The sequence below is a fragment of the Enhydra lutris genome, unplaced genomic scaffold (assembly GCF_002288905.1).
Source record: "Enhydra lutris kenyoni isolate GAN:26980312 unplaced genomic scaffold, ASM228890v2 scaffoldscaffold1, whole genome shotgun sequence".
Lineage (NCBI taxonomy): Eukaryota > Metazoa > Chordata > Mammalia > Carnivora > Mustelidae > Enhydra > Enhydra lutris.
In genome coordinates this window covers 57,513,516-57,532,444 of record NW_019154085.1, presented here as the reverse complement: position 1 = coordinate 57,532,444, position 18,929 = coordinate 57,513,516, and the positions used below count along the sequence as shown (strand labels likewise).

General features: G+C 36.5%; 1 protein-coding gene across 1 annotated transcript in view; it reads left to right on the top strand.

Moving 5' to 3' along the window:
• LOC111142165 (phospholipase A2 receptor 1) overlaps positions 1-18,929 on the top strand; it is a 106,582-nt gene that overhangs the window by 71,136 nt on the left and 16,517 nt on the right. Inside the window, exons 14-20 of the mRNA XM_022495168.1 lie at positions 2,510-2,594; positions 4,833-4,965; positions 5,542-5,577; positions 6,075-6,232; positions 11,513-11,577; positions 11,831-11,934; positions 13,490-13,629. Coding sequence (XP_022350876.1) covers positions 2,510-2,594; positions 4,833-4,965; positions 5,542-5,577; positions 6,075-6,232; positions 11,513-11,577; positions 11,831-11,934; positions 13,490-13,629 — 721 coding nt within the window. The remainder of the gene's footprint in view (positions 1-2,509; positions 2,595-4,832; positions 4,966-5,541; positions 5,578-6,074; positions 6,233-11,512; positions 11,578-11,830; positions 11,935-13,489; positions 13,630-18,929) is intronic.

Sequence of the window (18,929 nt, the reverse complement as noted above, 5' to 3'; positions counted from 1 at the left end):
CCTTATTTGGGAGAAAACCCATTCCCTTGTTGGAGGCTGGGTTCAAAGATCAATTTTCTAGTAGCCAGAGCAATACAGATCAAGTGGACTGTATTTTTGAATATTTGAAGGCAGCCATTATGTTTTCTTTTAGTGAATCTTCTCATCCATTGGCTTCTTTCTCTCCAGTGTTCTTGTCAGTTAGCATACATTTTTGGACTATCTTCCATGGGAGGGGTACTTTTATATGCAGAACTGGCTAGAGAACGCAATAGACAAGACAGACAAAAGTCCTGCCCCAAGGCAATATGGCTCCATGGCGCCATACATTTATTTAATAAAAACAAATGTAACACCAGGTACTATGCTCCAAGCTCTGGAAATCTGGAGTCTCAATGAAACACTTGCCTGAATTACAGAGAAAATCCTGAACTATTTTTTGAGGAAAATCCTGGCCTTCTCCATAAGTTTCCTTTAGGACACTCCAAAAGAAGATTAATATGCAATTATCTATCAAATTATTCATCTCTAGTCTCCACAGTAATGACCTTAACAGTAGGAGACTTTGACAACATCTCCCCATGTGAGTCTTACAGAGTACTATTGGGGGAGAAAGGTCAAATATGTTTGCAAAAAAGACACAAACCTGGATATTTGCCATATGCTTTAGCATTGTAAAAGCTTCTAGAAGGAAGCATTTTCTTTGACCACAAACCTCTTTTTTTGAGGACACTTATCAACATCCCATGGAACTGTTAATCTCTGTGGGAAATGCTGATCTAAACCATATTTCCCAAATCTGGCTGATTCTCACACTCATTTGGGACACCTTTTGACACGGAGCACTCTGGTCTCACACTAGGGCTGCCGAGTCAGATTCTCTGAAACTGAAGAAAAGTTCAAGAAGCTTCCGGATTATTGGACTGGAAGTCTGGTGTGGGGCCACAGATTTAAGGGATATGGGATAGTCTCCATCATCCTAAATTGTAACTTTGCTTCATGACTTTAGCCCCTTGCAAAACATCCTTTCATGCTTGAGCATAGTGAGGTTTGCTATATGAAATAACTACACGCAAACTGCTTCCAAATTTGCTGTAAAATCAAATATCATTCTGTCATTTCTATTTATGTAAGTTCTCACACTTGAAATTTCTTGTGGAATTTAATGCCAAGCATCTATCAAATTATTAATCTTTAGCACTTAATCAGAAAAGCTCTATTACTTTGTATCCAGACTGCCAGGAATTTAACAAAATCTCATGCTTGATTATAGCAAATAAACCAGTTCTCATAGTGGTATGCATGCTGCTTCTTATGGCACTGCTTTTAAATTTCTATTTTATTATTTATCATATTATTAAAAATTATACAATTACAGGAAATTGATGAGAAAATTAATACCATTTAGAAGCTAATACATTTCAGGAAAAATGTAGAACTCTGAATTCAGTAAGGAAAGAAATAAAAAGTTCTTAAGGCAGGAGAGTGATATGAATGTCTAGGTCATGGATGTTAAGATACCTGGCTTAACCTTAAGGCAGCACTCTCCCCTCCACAACCTTGCAAACTGTAAATTGCAATAATGGCAATCACCAACCGGGCCCCAATGATCTCACAGATTTCTAAGTCATATTTTCCTTTCATTTGTATTGTTCAGGCACAATAGCTCACATATCTGAGAATAGGATGCTTCAGAATAGGCTTTCTTCATTGCACTAACGAAAATAAAGCATCTGTCATGACTTCTGAATCTTTTAAATCTTTAATTCTCCAAATTATTCTCAGAAAATTATCTTAGTGAGATGGTTCACTGTACAATTAGACTTTATTGGTTGATTTATTGAGTACTCTATGGTTTGATGTATTTGTCCTCTGCCTAATTGTAGGAAAGATGGTTCTCTGTGGGGATTCTCACCAAGTCTAACCCAGTGGTGACTACTGAAGTTAATCTACTGTGCCTCAGACTGATTTGCTATGAAATTATTTATGTTGGGATCTGAAAAAACAAAAACCAAAATCTGCTGTGTACCTTTTATTAAAGGGGTGATGGTAATTAACTTCCAAAGAATACAGGAACATTTGACAAAAAAGCAACAAATCGAAGCATAGGAAAGTGGTAAATACACATAGCAAAGTAGTAAAAAGTCCTCTAGGGAAAAAGACGATCCAAAATTTCTCACCAACTTGCTTTCATGTGTTCTTATCCTACTTAAAATGTGTTGCTATTCCTAATGAACATGAGAAAGCAGTGTTCTCAATATAGGTTAACTTTTCCCCCAACTGTAGGTCGCCAGTGAGCACACCATACAAGCCAAGAGAAATAGGAAGCCAGGCTAATCTTCTCTACATTCATCTCATAGCTCAGGTTTTGCATGTAGGAAATGCTCAATAAATGTTTGCTAACTGATCAATCCTGCCAGGAGTATCAGCTGTTTCCTGTGCACATAAATACTTTAAAATATTTCTTGAGCCTATTACATTATGTTGTGAATTCAGTAGGAAGAGCCAAGGTTTTTTTTTCTCTTCACAGGACAGAAGAAAGGCAGTTTTGGATTGGATTTAATAAAAGAAACCCACTGAATGCTGGCTCGTGGGAGTGGGCTGATGGGACTCCTGTAAGTTTTTCCAAACTGAAGACAAGGAAGTGAATTCAATACAGAGGGCCCTGGAACACTTTGGTCAACCAACCAAGAGAACCTGGAAGTAATGACTGTATTTCCTGTGACTCAAACCCAGATCAAAACTGTATCAAATCTTGGTACCATAGGAGTTATTTCTGCAAAGTCCTGAGAAACATTCACTAACCATGTAGTTCTGAGGCCAGCTGTAGAATCTCATCCTGGAAAGGAATCAAAATCTCCAAAAACCCCCAGACTATCTCCCAAGTGAAAAGTCTTGAGAAAGAAGCAACTATTGTTTAAAATAATATTGGGCTTTTTTTACTGCACCTTCCCTCTCTAGCTTAGCACCTAATTATAGGAATGTGGGACCCTTGTCCAGATCACAATGAAAAGAACCATTTTGGCTTATCTCTAAAAGGACAGAAATGCCAGCCTTAGAAATACCATCTCCTTCTCAACCAGAGCAAGTTATTCAGTTGGGGGAAAAACTTGCTTTTCTTTCAGCCTTATACTTGTAAAAAACCTCTGTGAAGGAAAGATGGAAGTCACTGTGACATTTTTTTTTTCATGTGCAATGAGGAATTCTATTTTCCTCAAGATGATAGGGGGAAAAAAATGAAGCCATATCCCAGATTGAAATAAGATCCATCTGAGGACACATGCAAAATCAACATATTCAGTTACACCTGTGAACTAGGAGGCCAACAAGAGATGGCAGTGAGCAACCTATGAAGCTCCTATTTATTGAGCCCAAATTATATTGCAGAGAAGGGTTGAACACACTGCCACATGATCTCATTTCACCCTTATAATGATTCCGTGCAGTGGTTATTAGAATGCTTAAAGAGTTTGCCTAAAATAATGCATAGGAGACCCAGGCCTCCAAAGCCATGATGTTTTATCTCCTAGCTGGGAAATATCAGCAGCCAAACTTGGAAATAGTAAAGATCAATAGAGAAAAATGGTCTCTAGCCCCACTAGAGAAAATTTATGGCAAGGAAAGGATCTGTGGAAAACAATATGTGGAAAACAAACATAACAAGGATATGCTAGTTAAACATATAACATATAACACACACACACACACACACACACACACACACACACACACACACATATAAACATTTCCACCTCTGTTCCACCACTGCTTCTCTGAGAAGGGTATCAGGACCAGAGAGTAAGAAGAGACCTTAGAGATCACCTGCCCCCTCCATCTACTATGCTATCAAAGAAACTGAGGCCCAGAGAGCAAAAGAAACTTAGCAAAAAGAAACTTAGCAAGGTCCTCTTGCGGCATAAATGGCAGTCACCACATGGCACAGTTGGGTGGTTAATGTCAGTGTGGCACCTGGAAAATGAAATGTGATTTTATGTAGAGGTTGAGAATGCTTCCTTTTGTTTTAGTAAAACCATCTTATTAGTGATTGAGAGGAATAGACAGTTTGGTTCAGAATAAAGTTTGGTTCAGAGATAAAGCCATGAAGCAGTGCATGGAGTTGCTCACTACCACTCCCTACAGGACAAAACAAATCTTCAAACTCTCACTATTGTCTGAATCTGAGCTTACATATTTTTAAGTTAAAGGAGTTGTTGTGCAGTTGTGTACGTGTTTGAGGAGGAGTATAAATGTTTCAAATATCCTCTTTTTTCCAAGGTTTTACTCCAGTTTTAGCTGTGGTCCATCCACTCTTCTGTCAGGTAGCCGTTAAATCATTGAGAAGACCAAATTTTTATTTAACATCCCTCTCACCTGACCAAACATGGAAAGCATTGGATAGTTTCCCAATTAAAGCTAGCGATAATTTAGAATTTAGTGATTAAAGACTAAAAGCTTAGTGTATATGCGAAAGAAATCTACATCACAGATGAGACCCAAATCTGACAGATGAGAGCCTTCCAGAAGTTTACCCAGGGTTCCGGGGTACCAGGGCTAGTCTGTTGTGGCCAGTGAGACAACAATGAAAGTTCAGAAGTTTGGGTCTGATTTGTTTCTTCTGGAGAAAGGAATTGCTTGCCTCTTTTTAAGAAAAAAAGCATCTTTAAGGAAAAATGCTAGTTTGATTAGTTTGTTCTTCACAAATGTGGACCAATCTTTAACTCCAATCTTATCCAGACATCTTAAGCTTCCTCCAGAAGTCTGTGGTGATTTATTTACAGAGATGTCTCTTTTGATCTTTTGAACCTTTTTGTGGGGGATCATCGTTAAGAAATAATGAACTTCATCTGCTGCAGGTTGTCTCTTCATTTTTAGACAATACTTATTTTGGAGAAGATGCAAGAAATTGTGCTGTTTATAAGGCAAATAAAACATTGCTGCCCTTGCACTGCAGTTCCAAACGTGAATGGATATGCAAAATTCCAAGAGGTAAAAATATTAAGATCTTTACTATATGTTGCTTTCTAATAATCTGCAGCACTTTTCCAAGTGAAGAGTTACAGAAATCTAAGATTTAAACATCCCGGACTACAGTACCAACAACCATCGTGACAAACCAAATTGTACCATTTTAGCAAAGAATGTCTTATAAGGGAATGAGAAAAGTAACACAAGAGCAGTATGCTAGTTTAATTACTAGGAAATGAGGATAACAACTATACTGTGGAATATGGTATTTTTCTAGTACAACCTGGAAGAAATGTCACTGTGACATTACAAGCAAACAAAATTACTTGTCAAATGAGTGAGTGAAAGAACCTAACACCATGTGTGACACACAGTAGGCCCTTGACAAGTGTTCGCATCCTTTCTTCTTTAACCAGAGGCCTCTTGTGAGCCTCCTCTTCAAGTATAAGAACTAACCATATTTCAAACAGCACGAAGTACCTGGAAATGGTCTCTTTAAAAGCAAAGTACAAAATACCATGTTTAGAGCTGAAGTAATTCAGAGATGGCGTCCTTGCAAAGAAAGGTCACTCAAGGTGGTTTGCTTTCACTTTGCAGATGTGAGACCCAAGATTCCACCCTGGTATCAGCACGGTAAGAACTATCCTGGCAATTCTTGAATTTCTAACTACGTGCCATTATATACCATTACTGTATTATTACACTCCTCCAATCGAGCCTCTCTTCTCTTAAGTCAATCTAGAACTGATTTGTTCAAATTAAATAATGGTCAAATTAATAAAAGTCATTAAATGATGAAAGATTCATATTATAGCTTAACACTGTTTTGTGACACCTGATTTTAAAATATGCTTTTATCCCAGATCTTGCAATACAAATGAAATTCCTTAGATAAGAAAAAACAAGAAAATAAGCAAATTATATGCTTAGTAAAGTGTGTGTAAATATACTTATTTATGTATAACACACACACACACACACACACACACACACTTTTTTTTAATGCTAAGTGATCAAATTACAAATTTAGGGGTCAATCATAGCATAGCCTATTTGTCTGCATTATATCAGTCAATGGATTTTGCATCATTTGCATTGGTTTTTGTTTTTTTGGTTTTGTTGTTTTTCAGATGCACCCTGGCTCTTTTATCAGGATGCGGAGTATCTTTTTCATACCTATGCTGCAGAATGGCCCTCCTTTGAGTTTGTCTGTGGCTGGCTGCGTGGTGATCTTCTCACAATTCATTCTGCACATGAGCAAGAATTTATCCACAGCAAAATTAAAGCGGTATTGAAGTACAATTAACCATGAGAAATTCAGAACTTAGCTCCTTCTTCTGTCATTGGGGGGATTTTTTTTTTTATTTGAATTCAGACATTTATTTAAGTTTCATTTAAAGCCACAGATTTTTGAGAATTAATTTTCTTCCTGTTACAGGAATTAAGAGAAAATAATGGAAACACAGGTTTACTATGTTGGTCAATCATTTCACTTATCTTCATTCTCTATTAGCAATAGCTCTATGAGCAACAGTTATGAGGAAGTAGAGTTTTATTGCTTTAATGAGGTTCATCCAATCATCCAACACATACTTATTCAGAGTCTACTCTTCTAAGGGCTGGGGCTCTATCAGTGATTAAAATAGACCAAATTCCTGCCCTCAGGGAGCTTAGAGTCTAGTCTGGGAAGAAAGACTGTAATCAATATAATTCATAGCATTATATAATATTTTATTAAAAGATAAATAGATAAATGCCATGGAGGAAAATAAAGCATAAATGAGGGACAAGGTGTACGTGGGGCGGGAGGTGGTGGGATGGTTCATGTGCATGACTATTTCAAAGTTGAATTTTACTTATAAGAATATAGTACTTTTAAGTCTATAAAGACTCAGTATTCAGAAAATGATAAGGAGTGGTTTTCCATTTCAATTTAAGATAAAGACTTGGACAATCTTTGAGGAGCTAGACCAATTGGAAAGGAGCATGCAAAACCTGTTAAATAATGAAGCAGACTACCAAGGAATAGTGTACGTTCTCAGTGTATTTCTTCAACAGGCACTTACTGAGCATAGGTATGTGTCAGGCATTGTGATATTTGTCAAAGACATAAAAATATCAAGAACACAAAAATGAGATAGAGTCTCTGTTTTTAAAAAGCTGGAAATAATAGTAAGTGAAAAGGGAGCAACATGCACAAATTATCAACATGCCACCAAGGGGGGAAACTCACTCCCATTTTCCCTAGGAAATCTCTGAAAGTAAGAAAAAAAAGTTTTTTCTTTTCCATAATTTAACATTATTTCACAATCGCCAGGAATCCTTTCTTGAGCTATCATCTTTTTACATTTGTAAGTTGATTGTGAAAATGAAGCTATATATTAAAAGCATCCTTGGCGTGTAAGAGAAATGTCTTCCCTTACAGCTCATGGACCTTTTCCATTTCTATAATCCTGTTTGATGCATAGACAGTCTGCAAGGTGCAGGTAGGTCAGGACTACTACTGAGTTGTAATGGAAAAAGCTGAAAAACAGGGGTGTTGGGTGACAACTCCACAGTCCTATAGAGTCTCAGTGATAGACCAACCACAAGAACAAGATACTCCCCACTATTAGCTTGTGTGCTAAATTTTTTTTACCACCCTTCCTCTAGTATAAATGGAACACTCAAGCCAAATCCATTTTAAGCATCAGCATGTCAGAAAATACGTTTGTTTCTTTAACAAAACAACAGATTCCTTGTGGCAATAACAAGACATCAGGTCAATGTCTGAAAACCAGTTCATCCATCGATAGGACAACGGGCATGTCTCAAATGGAACTGATTTTTGGCCAATACTTATAATTGTGTCTGGCACTGCATTCAGCACTAATATTTAATGGCATTTAATCTTTCCAAGGACTCTCTGAGGGAAGTCTATTATTAGTACATTTTACAGTTAAGGAAGCTAAAACTCCAAAGAGGTGAAGCAACTTGGTTACTTCCACAGCAGCTAAGTGATAGAATCTGGAAGTGAACCCAGGCCATCTGACTTACAGGGTTATTTAAAAACCTTCTGCTGGCAGCAGAACGCAGTGTAGGGGGAATATAAGAGCACAATGTCTTCGTTACATAAAAATCAAAAAGAGTTCTAAAATCCCTCTCCAAAAGATGGTGCCAGCTCTGTCTCAGACAAGAGCAATGAAACCCTCTTTAGATCTTTCCAACGGAGCTCAGCTCCTCTAGGAGTATCTGCAGGTCTTCTCTCTTCACCTTTCCCTGAATTCACTCTCCCAATTATTAGTGGTTGGCAAGCCAGTGAGGATGGCAGGGTTAATACCTCCTGTAGAAGAGAATAGTAAAATCCATGGGTTTAGCTGTTTGAGAGCTAGTGCCACGACACTGGTTGAGGACTGGACCTAGTTGTGATATCAAACCAGACAAACCTTGTGGTGTCTTACATGGCAAAATTGCAACACAGTCTGTAACCATGTTGATACAGAACGCTCTGTCAGTATGATGCACGAGCAGCTGACTGATCTAACACCACACTGTACTACAAAAGACAATTACTGGATGGTTTTAAATGTATAGACTGGAAAGGGGCAAGGGACCTGCGGGAAAAGGGTATCAATTTAGAAAGAAGAAAGCTATATATTCCCAAAGCAGTTCTTATTATCACATAATCTATGGCTGTGTTAGGTGGTAGTAGTGACATTTATGGTGACCATTTACACTTCATGAGTAAGAAATTCCATATCTATGAATGTCCTACTAGAATGAGTCTGTCCAGAAAGTTTTTTTATTCCAGGACGAGGAACTAAACATGTAGAGATCATGCCACTCACTTTTGTGGCATACTCGTATCCTGTGAGTGCAGGAAGAATCAGAATAGTAATTAAATATTGTTTAAAGATTTTATTTATTTATTTGAGAGAGAGACAGAGACAGAGATAGTGAGAGAGCATGAGCAGCAAGGAAAGAGAGAGGCAGACTGCTGAGAAGCAAGTCCAATGCGGGGTTCAATCCCAGGATCCTGGGATCATGACCTGAGCCAAAGGCAGATGCTTAAGCTTGACTGAGTCACCTAGGTGCCCCTAATTAAGTATTTTTAGTATTACATTTGTGTTGTATAGTTTCCCTATAAAGAGTAGTAACTCAGAAATGGGAAAAGCAAAAATAGCATTTAGTTGGAAAATAAAAGAACTAACTATTGAAAAAGAAAGCTGGATGCAATTTTTTAAATCTGAAGCAGATTTTTTTAAAACAAGATGTTTCTGTCTTGAAAAAGTGGTTAGTCAGTATTTTCTCTTTGAATAACAGAATACCACAGGCATGCTGAGAGTGAATTTTTTGAGTACTTCTTTTTTGAGCTATCATTTTGGTTAGATTAATGCCAAAAAAGTAAAAAGCCATAAGCACTTTAGGAGTTGTTTAACATGAACTGCTAGCCAATTAATCCCCTAACATTTTTATGCTGCATTGTACAATATTTGCATTTCAAAATTGCAAGTTCTTCTTATTTTAATTTCGTGTCTAGGGGCACCTGGGTGGCTCAGTTGCTTAAGCAACTGCAGTTGGCTCAGGTCATGATGCCAGGGTCCAAGAACTGAGCCCTGCATCAGACTCCCTGCTCAGCAGGAAGCCTGCTTCTCCCTCTCCCTCTGCACCCTTTCCTTGTGCTCTCGCTCTCTCTCTCTCTCTCTCTCTCTCTCATACTGTCTCTGGAATAAATAAATAAAATCTTTAAAAAAATAATTTCATGTCTAAATACTTCTAGCAAAAATATATCAAATGTAATAGTCAGCCTCCAAAATATAGTGTTTTAAACCCTTAAAATAACTTAGTTTTGATATTTTTGATGGAAACATTTGAAGACATGACAGGTTACTCTTCCTTACATTATTTCATAGATGAATTACTTCATAGATTATGTTGCCTATTGCTATATTTTATTTTTTTAATAAGTATTCTTCCCATATGATGCTATCTATAATGACAGTAATAAAACATAGTTCATGTTATGAAATCTGTGGTCATATTACATTTTTTATATGAAAGAATATTAATCAGTCTTTTTTTTTGTAATTTGATACCTAAGCTAAAATTTACAACACCTATTTTTCACCATGGATTTTTTTTTCACCCTGGAAATCTTCTGGCTTGTCCTTCTAGCTTGCAGTTCTATTCCATATCACAACAGGTTGTGATGTGCCATGTGGAGGATCACCATGCTGTAATTGATGTGGTAATAAATATGTCACTTAACATGTAGTAGTTATAATTTCTCTTTAGAGGTCCTTAATTGGGGCAGTGAACAATCGGGCCATGATTTCCACTATTTTTGCACATGAGACCTCTTTAGATTGAATGAAATTGTTGTGGTTCTCCCACTGAGTTCACAGCCAGTCTCAATGGACCCATTCCAAAGCCTGACAATGGGAATCTAAATTCAGCATGTAAGAACATGTCCATGAAACAACACCTCAGGGATCCCAAATTATAGCTGTTCCATCTTGCATTATTCTCAAATTGCTGATATGGCAGACAGCCACACTGTTCAAGGAATAAAAATATCTGTTTATAAATTAAAATGTTAGAGAGCTATTAGATTCTGTTGTATGATGACCCAACATTCATGTGGAAAAAAATATAGGTATCTTAAAATGTATTCTCCAATTTTTACAGAAGAAATGAAGTATGAATTTAAATATACAATGCCTTCAAATTAACAGGTTTTTAGCTTAAAAATTAAGTTACATTTCACATACACACAATAAAGTATATTGATTTAGAGATCTTAGAAATCCTTACTGATTCTTCCTCTTTTATAGGTAAAAAGGGAATTTCAATTTCCTGGGTCATAAGTCCACTATTACATTTGCTGTAGTGTGTATGTGTGTGTGTATGTGTGTGCATGCACACATGTGTGAACATGCTGTTTCATTTTATACTTTATTGCACTGAGATCTGTGTGATAAATAATGGTACAAAATTAGTAAAATATAGAAATAATTTTCTGGTTGTTAAGCAGTGGAAGTTCTGTAGTATTCCTTTGTCCTATCTTGTGTCTCTATTAAAATGGGGAGGGTGCTAATACTCAAGTTTAAAAGCTTAACAATCAGGCTAATGCCAAAAATTCAGAATTCTTTTTACTATTGATGTCTTGGTGCCTTGAATTGTTTTTCAAACAGTGTGATATATGCAGTGAAATATAAATCACTGAGATGAGAAACCATTGAATTTTTAGTCAAAAAATAGGAGTCCACATCCTATTTTACTTTAAAATATTACTGTTTAAAGCCCTATTTGAGAGTTAGAAAATTTACTTTTAAATACATCGGGAAAGTTGTAAGAAAGCGTTTCAATATTTGATTCCAATTTCCTACATAATGAGGAGGGACTATTTGGAAATAATGAAGTTTCAGGTTCTCTCAAGATGCTAGGCCTTAGTGTACTCTTCTTTAGGTAATTGAGTAAAATACTGAAGAATAGAAAGCTATTAACAGGAACCCCATTAATCTTAATAGTGAAAAGGGAAAACAAGTAGAATAAAAGCTGACATTTTCTTTTTTTTCCTCTTTAATAGCTATCAAAGTTTGGTGTAAATTGGTGGATTGGACTTCGAGAAGAAAAAGCCAATGATGAATTTCGGTATGGAACTAGATCAATTTGCATTTTACTTTGTTTGACGGGTTTTATTTGCAGAATGATTGGATGAGATTTTAGTGATCAGTTGTTGAGTAGCCGTCAAACATTATCTTTAACTTATAAATTTTCATTTCTCTAGCCAAAGATATGAGTATCTTTTTAATTTAATAAAAATTACCCCAGAACTCCAAGAATGGTGTTGGAGATTAAACATACGGAATAAAAGAAGACCTTAAAATTCTCAATTTACCTACAGCTGGAGAAATGGAGCACCAGTAGTCTACCAGAACTGGGACAAAGGAGGACAAGGATCTATGAATAATCAGAGCCAGAGATGTGGCTTCATTTCATCCATAACAGGTTATTTTATTTATCCATTTTTGGGTTTATAATACAAACTGAAAATTTTCAGAAGGCTTAAAGTCTCCTTTTCATTGCATTAGTTCAGTGAGAAGGTTTTGTTTGGCTAGCTTGCTTTTTAATTGAATGTGATGAGTTTCATTAGTCTTAAGTGTTAAGGATGGCCATTCCTACAGTTAATTCCAGCATTCATGTTCTTGGAAATGAATTACAACCAGATAAGTCATTCCTCATGCACCAGAACAGCACCAGAAATAGACCGAGTGAAACTGGTCAAAAATATGCCTGATAGATAAAAGCCTCTAAAAAATTTCAATATGGGCCCATTTTAAAAATCTCTTCTTCATGATTCAGTTATAATTGGCCAGAACTTTAACCCCTTGGAATTTCTTCCCCACTTTCCACTGTTTTAAAAAATTTAAGAAAAATTTTCATTGAGTTCAGTATTTTTTTAATACTTGGCACTAACTGCTTTTGCCGTAGAACACCAACTACTTCCAGGCTGTATTTAGAAATACATGTAGCTTTAAGACGGGTTTTTAAATTGAATTCAGTTCATCAGTGCAGTATTATCCATCCCACTCTTTCCATCCTATAAAAGGTAATTATGTTCCTGACCTTTAATGGATTCATAAGGAACCTGTGCCCGGAATCAGGAGAGGGATAAATATGGAAAGCAACCCTTAGTGTAAGGGTTTCTGCAGGGAAAAGGGAAAACCACGTTGTTAATCAGCTCTCTTTTGCCAGCAGGTGTCACAACAGCCTACAGAAAGGCTGTTTTGTGATTCTGGAAGACTAGAAGCTAACTTGCATTAAAAATAGCATTCCAGCCCCTCCTTCAAAAAGCCAACAGTTTTTGGCTTATATCCCTCACACTAGAAAACTGAAACTGCCTTTGCAATTTACATGCATCCTTGCCCTATTCTGGGATTTATAGCTTGAATGCTAATGAAATGCATTCTATAACCTTTACTCTGAAAATATAGCTCTTCTAAATTAAAATACATTTTCCAGGAGGCTAAGGACTTTGGGATATATCTTCCTGAGGGCATGTCTATGTATGCCTGTTTTTTTTTTAAGCGTCAGTGTCAAAAACGGCTTCTTTCTTAGAAGTTACTGAGTTAATTTTTCAAAACTGTGTATTTTCTAAAGAATTATAAATTAGAAATGATCATTTATTGTTTTAGAATCTTTTTTCTCCTTATATTGAAGTTGAATATTTTAAAACAAAAATATTACTCTGCATTCTTTTGTTAATCAAACCAAATATTCTCAGAATTTTAATCAGTTCTGTGATTTCAACTGTAGTATTTTAGTTAGTTGGGGTTTGTTTGTTTGTTTGTTTTGCAGTTGCAAAATTTCTACATTCTTGAATTAGATTTACTGATTTAGCACCCTGCCCAGTCTGTTCTTATTGTTAGAGAACTCTACCATTAGCAGTTTAGTTGTAGATTAAAGAAATTATGATAAACCATCAGCAGTCATAATGTGATAAAGAACGCCTCCTAAGAGCCAGCATTGTTCCATGTCATTTCTAACCCATTTACTCTTCTAGGACTATGGGCTACTGAAGAGTGTTCCGTTTCTATGCCTGGCATCTGTAAGCGAAAGAAGGTTTGGATCATAGAGAAAGAGGAAAATACCCCAAAACAACACGGAACATGTCCCAGAGGATGGCTATATTTTAACTATAAGGTAAATTCTTTTTCAAAATGTTGCCTTTGTTTCTGTTTTTTAGATGTTTATTTTAGAACATAATCAAAGAGTGGGTGTGGCTTTGAAAAACCAGGAGTTGTCCGTTAGGACCTGGAATTTTTTTTGGTCACAACTTTCAAGATAGAGTTTTCAGTGTAGGTAGGAGCAAACCTCTAGGAATAAGGAAACAGCCGTGGCACCACCCTTCATTGGTATACTTAGTTTTTGCTATTGACACAGTCATTCATTGTGCTGTGTGACTGTTTCTTTAGGCATGATGCATGCAAGCCTGTGTAACTAGGCCCTGTCCCCAAATGAGCTGTCAACTCCAGAGGGTACAGTCTCCATCTTCTCCTTTTGTGTCTTCCCTGCCTGGAGCAGGCACAGAGCTCTGCCCCGCCTTGTGAATTGACCCACTAATAACGTAACTCAGTCAATGTCATCTTGAGCCTCATAAAGCTGGTGCTTCTATGCAGAATTGAAATTTTTTTTTAATTGCCAGTGGGGATATTGTAAACCAGATTTATTATTTCTGATACTGCCTCCAATTAAGGCCAAAACTTTCCCTCCACTTCTTACGTTTTATAATAAAATAACTTTATAGACCTTAGGTGGAAGTAATTAAAATGCATCCCAAATTATAAATATTTCATTCTTTGATAATGGAAAAACCCAAACTGTGTCGTAACTTAATATGCTAATAAGAAATTGCTCTTTGACTGTGGACAGCCAGTTTTCGATCTATATGTTCAGTTACATGTGGCAGAGCCTTTTCTCTTCTTCGTGAACTTCTTCTCATTGTTAATTTGTGATATGGGGCCATTTGGATTTTACATGCATTTTTGAGCACCTAATATATATTTGGCATTGACTTTTTAAAATTGTGGTAATATTCACATAACATAGAGTTTACCATCTTAACCATTTTTAAGTGTATAGTGCAATAGTGCTAAGTATATTCACATTGTTATGCAATGAATCTGCAGACCTTTTTCATCTTGTAAAACTGAAACCCTAAATCCAATAAACAATAACCCTCCGTTCCCCCTCCCCCAGCCTCTGGCAACCACCATTCTACTTTCTGTTCCTAGTAATGTGACTACTTTAGATACTACAGATAAGACATTATTTATCTTTTTGTGACTGGTTTATTTTACTAAGCAGATTGTCCCCCAGGTTCATCCATGTTAGAGCATATTGCAGAATTTCCTTCCTTTTTGAGACTAATATTCCACTATATGTATATACCATATTTTGTTTTTCTACTCACCCATTAATGAACATTTGGGTTTCTTCCACCTTGTGGCTAAGAGTTTTCTAGGTGATCATAGATATATATCTTATTTTATTTAATCGTTTAAATACACAGAATTGTTATTCCCTCTTATATAAAAGAAGACCAAGACTAATAACATAGTGTGCTTTTTCTGAAACTTCACAGCAAATAAGTGTCAGGTTGAGAATCAGCTTCAGGTTTTCTGACCTTTGAATCTGGTAGTCTTGTCTCTTTCCTACAGTTGTTATTTCATATGACAATTTAAGAATTAGCGCCATGACACAATCTGGTGGCACTATGAGATATCTTCTAAAATATAGTTGTTTTCTAAAACTTTATGGTATTGAGATACATTTTTAATAGTATTTTCTGTCTGATTCCTATTTTCCCAAACTATAAAATCTACCAGTTATACATTTCAATATAAAAAATGTAGGAAGTATTCAACAGAAAACTAAGTTTTGAAGATTTTATTTATTTATTTCACAGACAGAGATCACAAGTCATACAGAGATCACAGGCAGGCAGAGAGAGAGGGGGAAGCAAGTTCCCTGCCGAGCAGAGAGCCCAATGCAGGGCTCGATCCCAGGACTCCGGGATCATGACCTGAGCCGAAGGCAGAGGCTTTAACCCACTGAGCCACCCAGGCGCCCCGAAAACTAAGTTTTGAATTAAAATCTTCAACAATTAGTTCTCTTTAAGCTATTCTACTGTGGTAGCATATATTTAAAATAAAATATGCCATTTTAACAATTTTTTAGTGTACAGTTCAGTGGTATTAATTACATTCACAATGTTGTTCAACCATCCTCTTTATTTCCCAAATGTATCATCATCCCAAACAGAAACTGTGTAACTATTAAGCGATAACTCCCAATCCCCCTCTCTCCAGCCCATGATGAGTTCTAATCTGTTTCCTATCTCTGAATTTGCCTGTCTAGATATTTCATATACGTGAATTCATATAATATTTGTCCTTTTGTTTCTGGCTTATTTCACTCTGCATAATGTTTTCGAAGTTTATCCATATTAATAGTAGGTATCAGAACTCCATCCCTTTTTATGACTGAATAATATTCCATGTCATATTTTGTTTTTCCTTTCATCTGTTGATGGACTTGGGTTGTTTCCACTTTCTGGTTATGGTGAATAAATCTACAGTGAACAGTGGCATTCAGATATCTAGTGGAGTCCCTGTTTTCACTTCTTTGGGGGTATATATATCTAGGAATGGAATTGCTATATTATATACCAATTCTATGTTTAACTTTTTGAGGAAACAGTAAACTGTTTTTCATGTGGTTAAACCATTTTACAAGCCTGCCAGAACTATATGGTAGCAATTTCTTCACATCTTTTTTTTTTTTTTTTTAGGATTTTATTTATTTATTTGAGAGAGAGAGCATAAGCAGGAGGAGGGGCAGAGGGAGAAACAGACTTCCCCATTGAGCAGGTATCCCGGCTCGGGGTTCAATCTCAGGGCCCTGGGATCACAACCAAAGCCGAAGGCATCATTTAACAGACTGAGCCACTCAGGTGCCCCTTCTCCACATCTTTAACAACACTTGTTATTATCTTTTTTATTATTGCCATCCTAGTGCATGTCTAGTGTTATGTCATTGTGGTTTGATTTAGACTTCCCTAATGGCTAATGATACTGAATATCTTTCCATGTGCTTATTGGCCACTTGTATACTATCTTTGGAAAAATGTCTATTCAAGTCCTTTGCCCAGTTTTATTTGGGTCATTTGTCTTTTTATTGTTGAGTTGTAGGAGTTCTTTATATATTCTAGATATTAAGCTCTTATCAGATACATGTTTTGCAAGCATTCTCTCCTGTTCTATAGGTTGCCTCTTCTAATGCCCTTTGATACACAGATGTTTTAATTTTAATGAAGTCCAATTTATCTAATTTTTCTTTTGTTATTCATGCTTTTGGTGCCATATCTAAGGAAAGGTTGCCAAACCCAAAGTCATAAAATTTTACTTCTTATGTTTCTTCTAAGAGGTTTACAGTTTTAGCTCTTATATTAAAGTTTTGGTTTATTTTCAGTCAATTTTTGTACCTTGTGACTATTAGAACAGATGCATCCTAGAGTGCTCTATATGGAAAAGCCACAAAGGAATGCCTAGCTTGTCTCAAAATCACACTTTTACTACAGACAGTGAGCAACCCCAAAGTGTGAACACAACTGTTTTAGTTACTAATCACTATTTCTCCCATGTACAAAAGAGGATATTTTAAGGAAATTCATAGCAAATCAAATCCTTGGCATTAGAGAAATAATTCTCAGAAACTCTCAATGGTTGTTTTGGTTCAGAACTTGGTTATTATCCTCTCCCCAAACTTCTTCATCTGCACAGCTGAACTCCAGTCCATACTCTTGTGTAAGCATACTGAGTATGTATGTATAGAGGCATGGTAGCAGTGATGGTGGAGCCGACTCAGGGCAGGAGAGCAAGTGAATGCCTCCTTTGAAAGGAATAGAAAAGGGCATGAGTAAAGCACAAACATGCACATGAGAGGAGAAAGACTTTCTGAAGCAGGATTGGAGCAGGATTAAAAATCCTTGTGTAGCTCAAAATTTAAAAAAAATCTTTATTGATAACTAACAGCTAGATTAGTGGTTCACAGCCCTGATCAAATATTTAGAATCAGCCTGTGAGCTTTTTAAAAATGTTAAGGTGCAGGGGCATCCTAATGATTCTGATTTAATTAATCTGCATTGGATCTACGTATCAGTGTTTTTTAAAAGCTCCCTCAGTTATTCAAATGGGTAGCCAATATTTGCCCAGCAATGCAACAGTTGCACAGCTTAGTCTTTGAATCATTCAGAGGATTTGACTACAAAATACTGTCACAGCAGGCTACCTGAAAAAAGAGATCTTTCCCAGGTTGAAGTTTCAGGTTCCCCAAGTGTCCTCACCCACTGGGTCTTCCCCTGCATTAAGATGGCTAAAATCCCATCATTTGAGCCTCACACCTTTGCCTTGATTCTATTTTTTTTTAAGGGCAGTATTTCTGAGATTGCCTCATCTGTCATCTACACCTTGGAATAAGTGGGTTTATCAGATCATTAGAAAAACTGATAATAGGAGGATTGAAAATGGAGAGAAGGAGAGCCCTGTGGGGATGGCTCCCTTGATTAACAAAGTTACAGAAGGAAAACTGCGAGGTAGCAATGACATTTTTCACATCACAGTTCTTTTGCTTCTTGTTTGTCATTTTCCTAGGAATAATTTTTTTGTTTTTTTTTTCCTAAAAAAAAAAAATCCTAGTTGGTTGACTAATTATCCACCTCTAAGAGTTTTAAAACTCAGCTACCAGAAGTTAAGCATCTTTTCTAATGTTTCATCAATTATCTCCTCTATGTTTGATTATATATGAGTCTTAACCTGGGATTACCCCTAAAAGAGTGAGTCATCTAAGACACTTGTCACAGCAGAGCTATAAGCAGAAAAAATTCTAAGTGTGCATGTGCTTGTGTGTATAGTAGGTTAACTCTTATGCTTCTACTCACATATTTTTTAAAGATTGATTGATTGATTGATTGATTGATTTGAGGGAGCGAGAAAGAACAGGAGCAGGGCTGTGGGGGGAAGAGCAGGGAGAAGCAGACTCCCCGCTGAGCAGGGAGCCCAATGCAGGGCTTAGTCCTGGGACTCTGATCATGACTGGAGCGGAAGGCTGACATTTAACTGACTGAGCCACCCAGGTGTCCCATTCACATATTTTTATACAAGGACCTGGATTGAGTGCTAATGGCTGCTTTGCACATCTAGTTTGGAATTAGCCAAAATTTGATTTCATGCACAACATAGCTTTTCCTTTAAAAGATACTCTCCTCTTTTCTAAAAAAAAAAAAAAAAAGTATTCACATTATCAGCACTTTATTCATTCATTCATTTAACTATGTTGGATATGTTGGATATTGATAATTTGGTGGTAAGGAAAAACAAACAAAATTCCTTCTCTTTTGTAGCTTGCAGACTAGAGGGGGAACAAACATTAGCAAACCAATC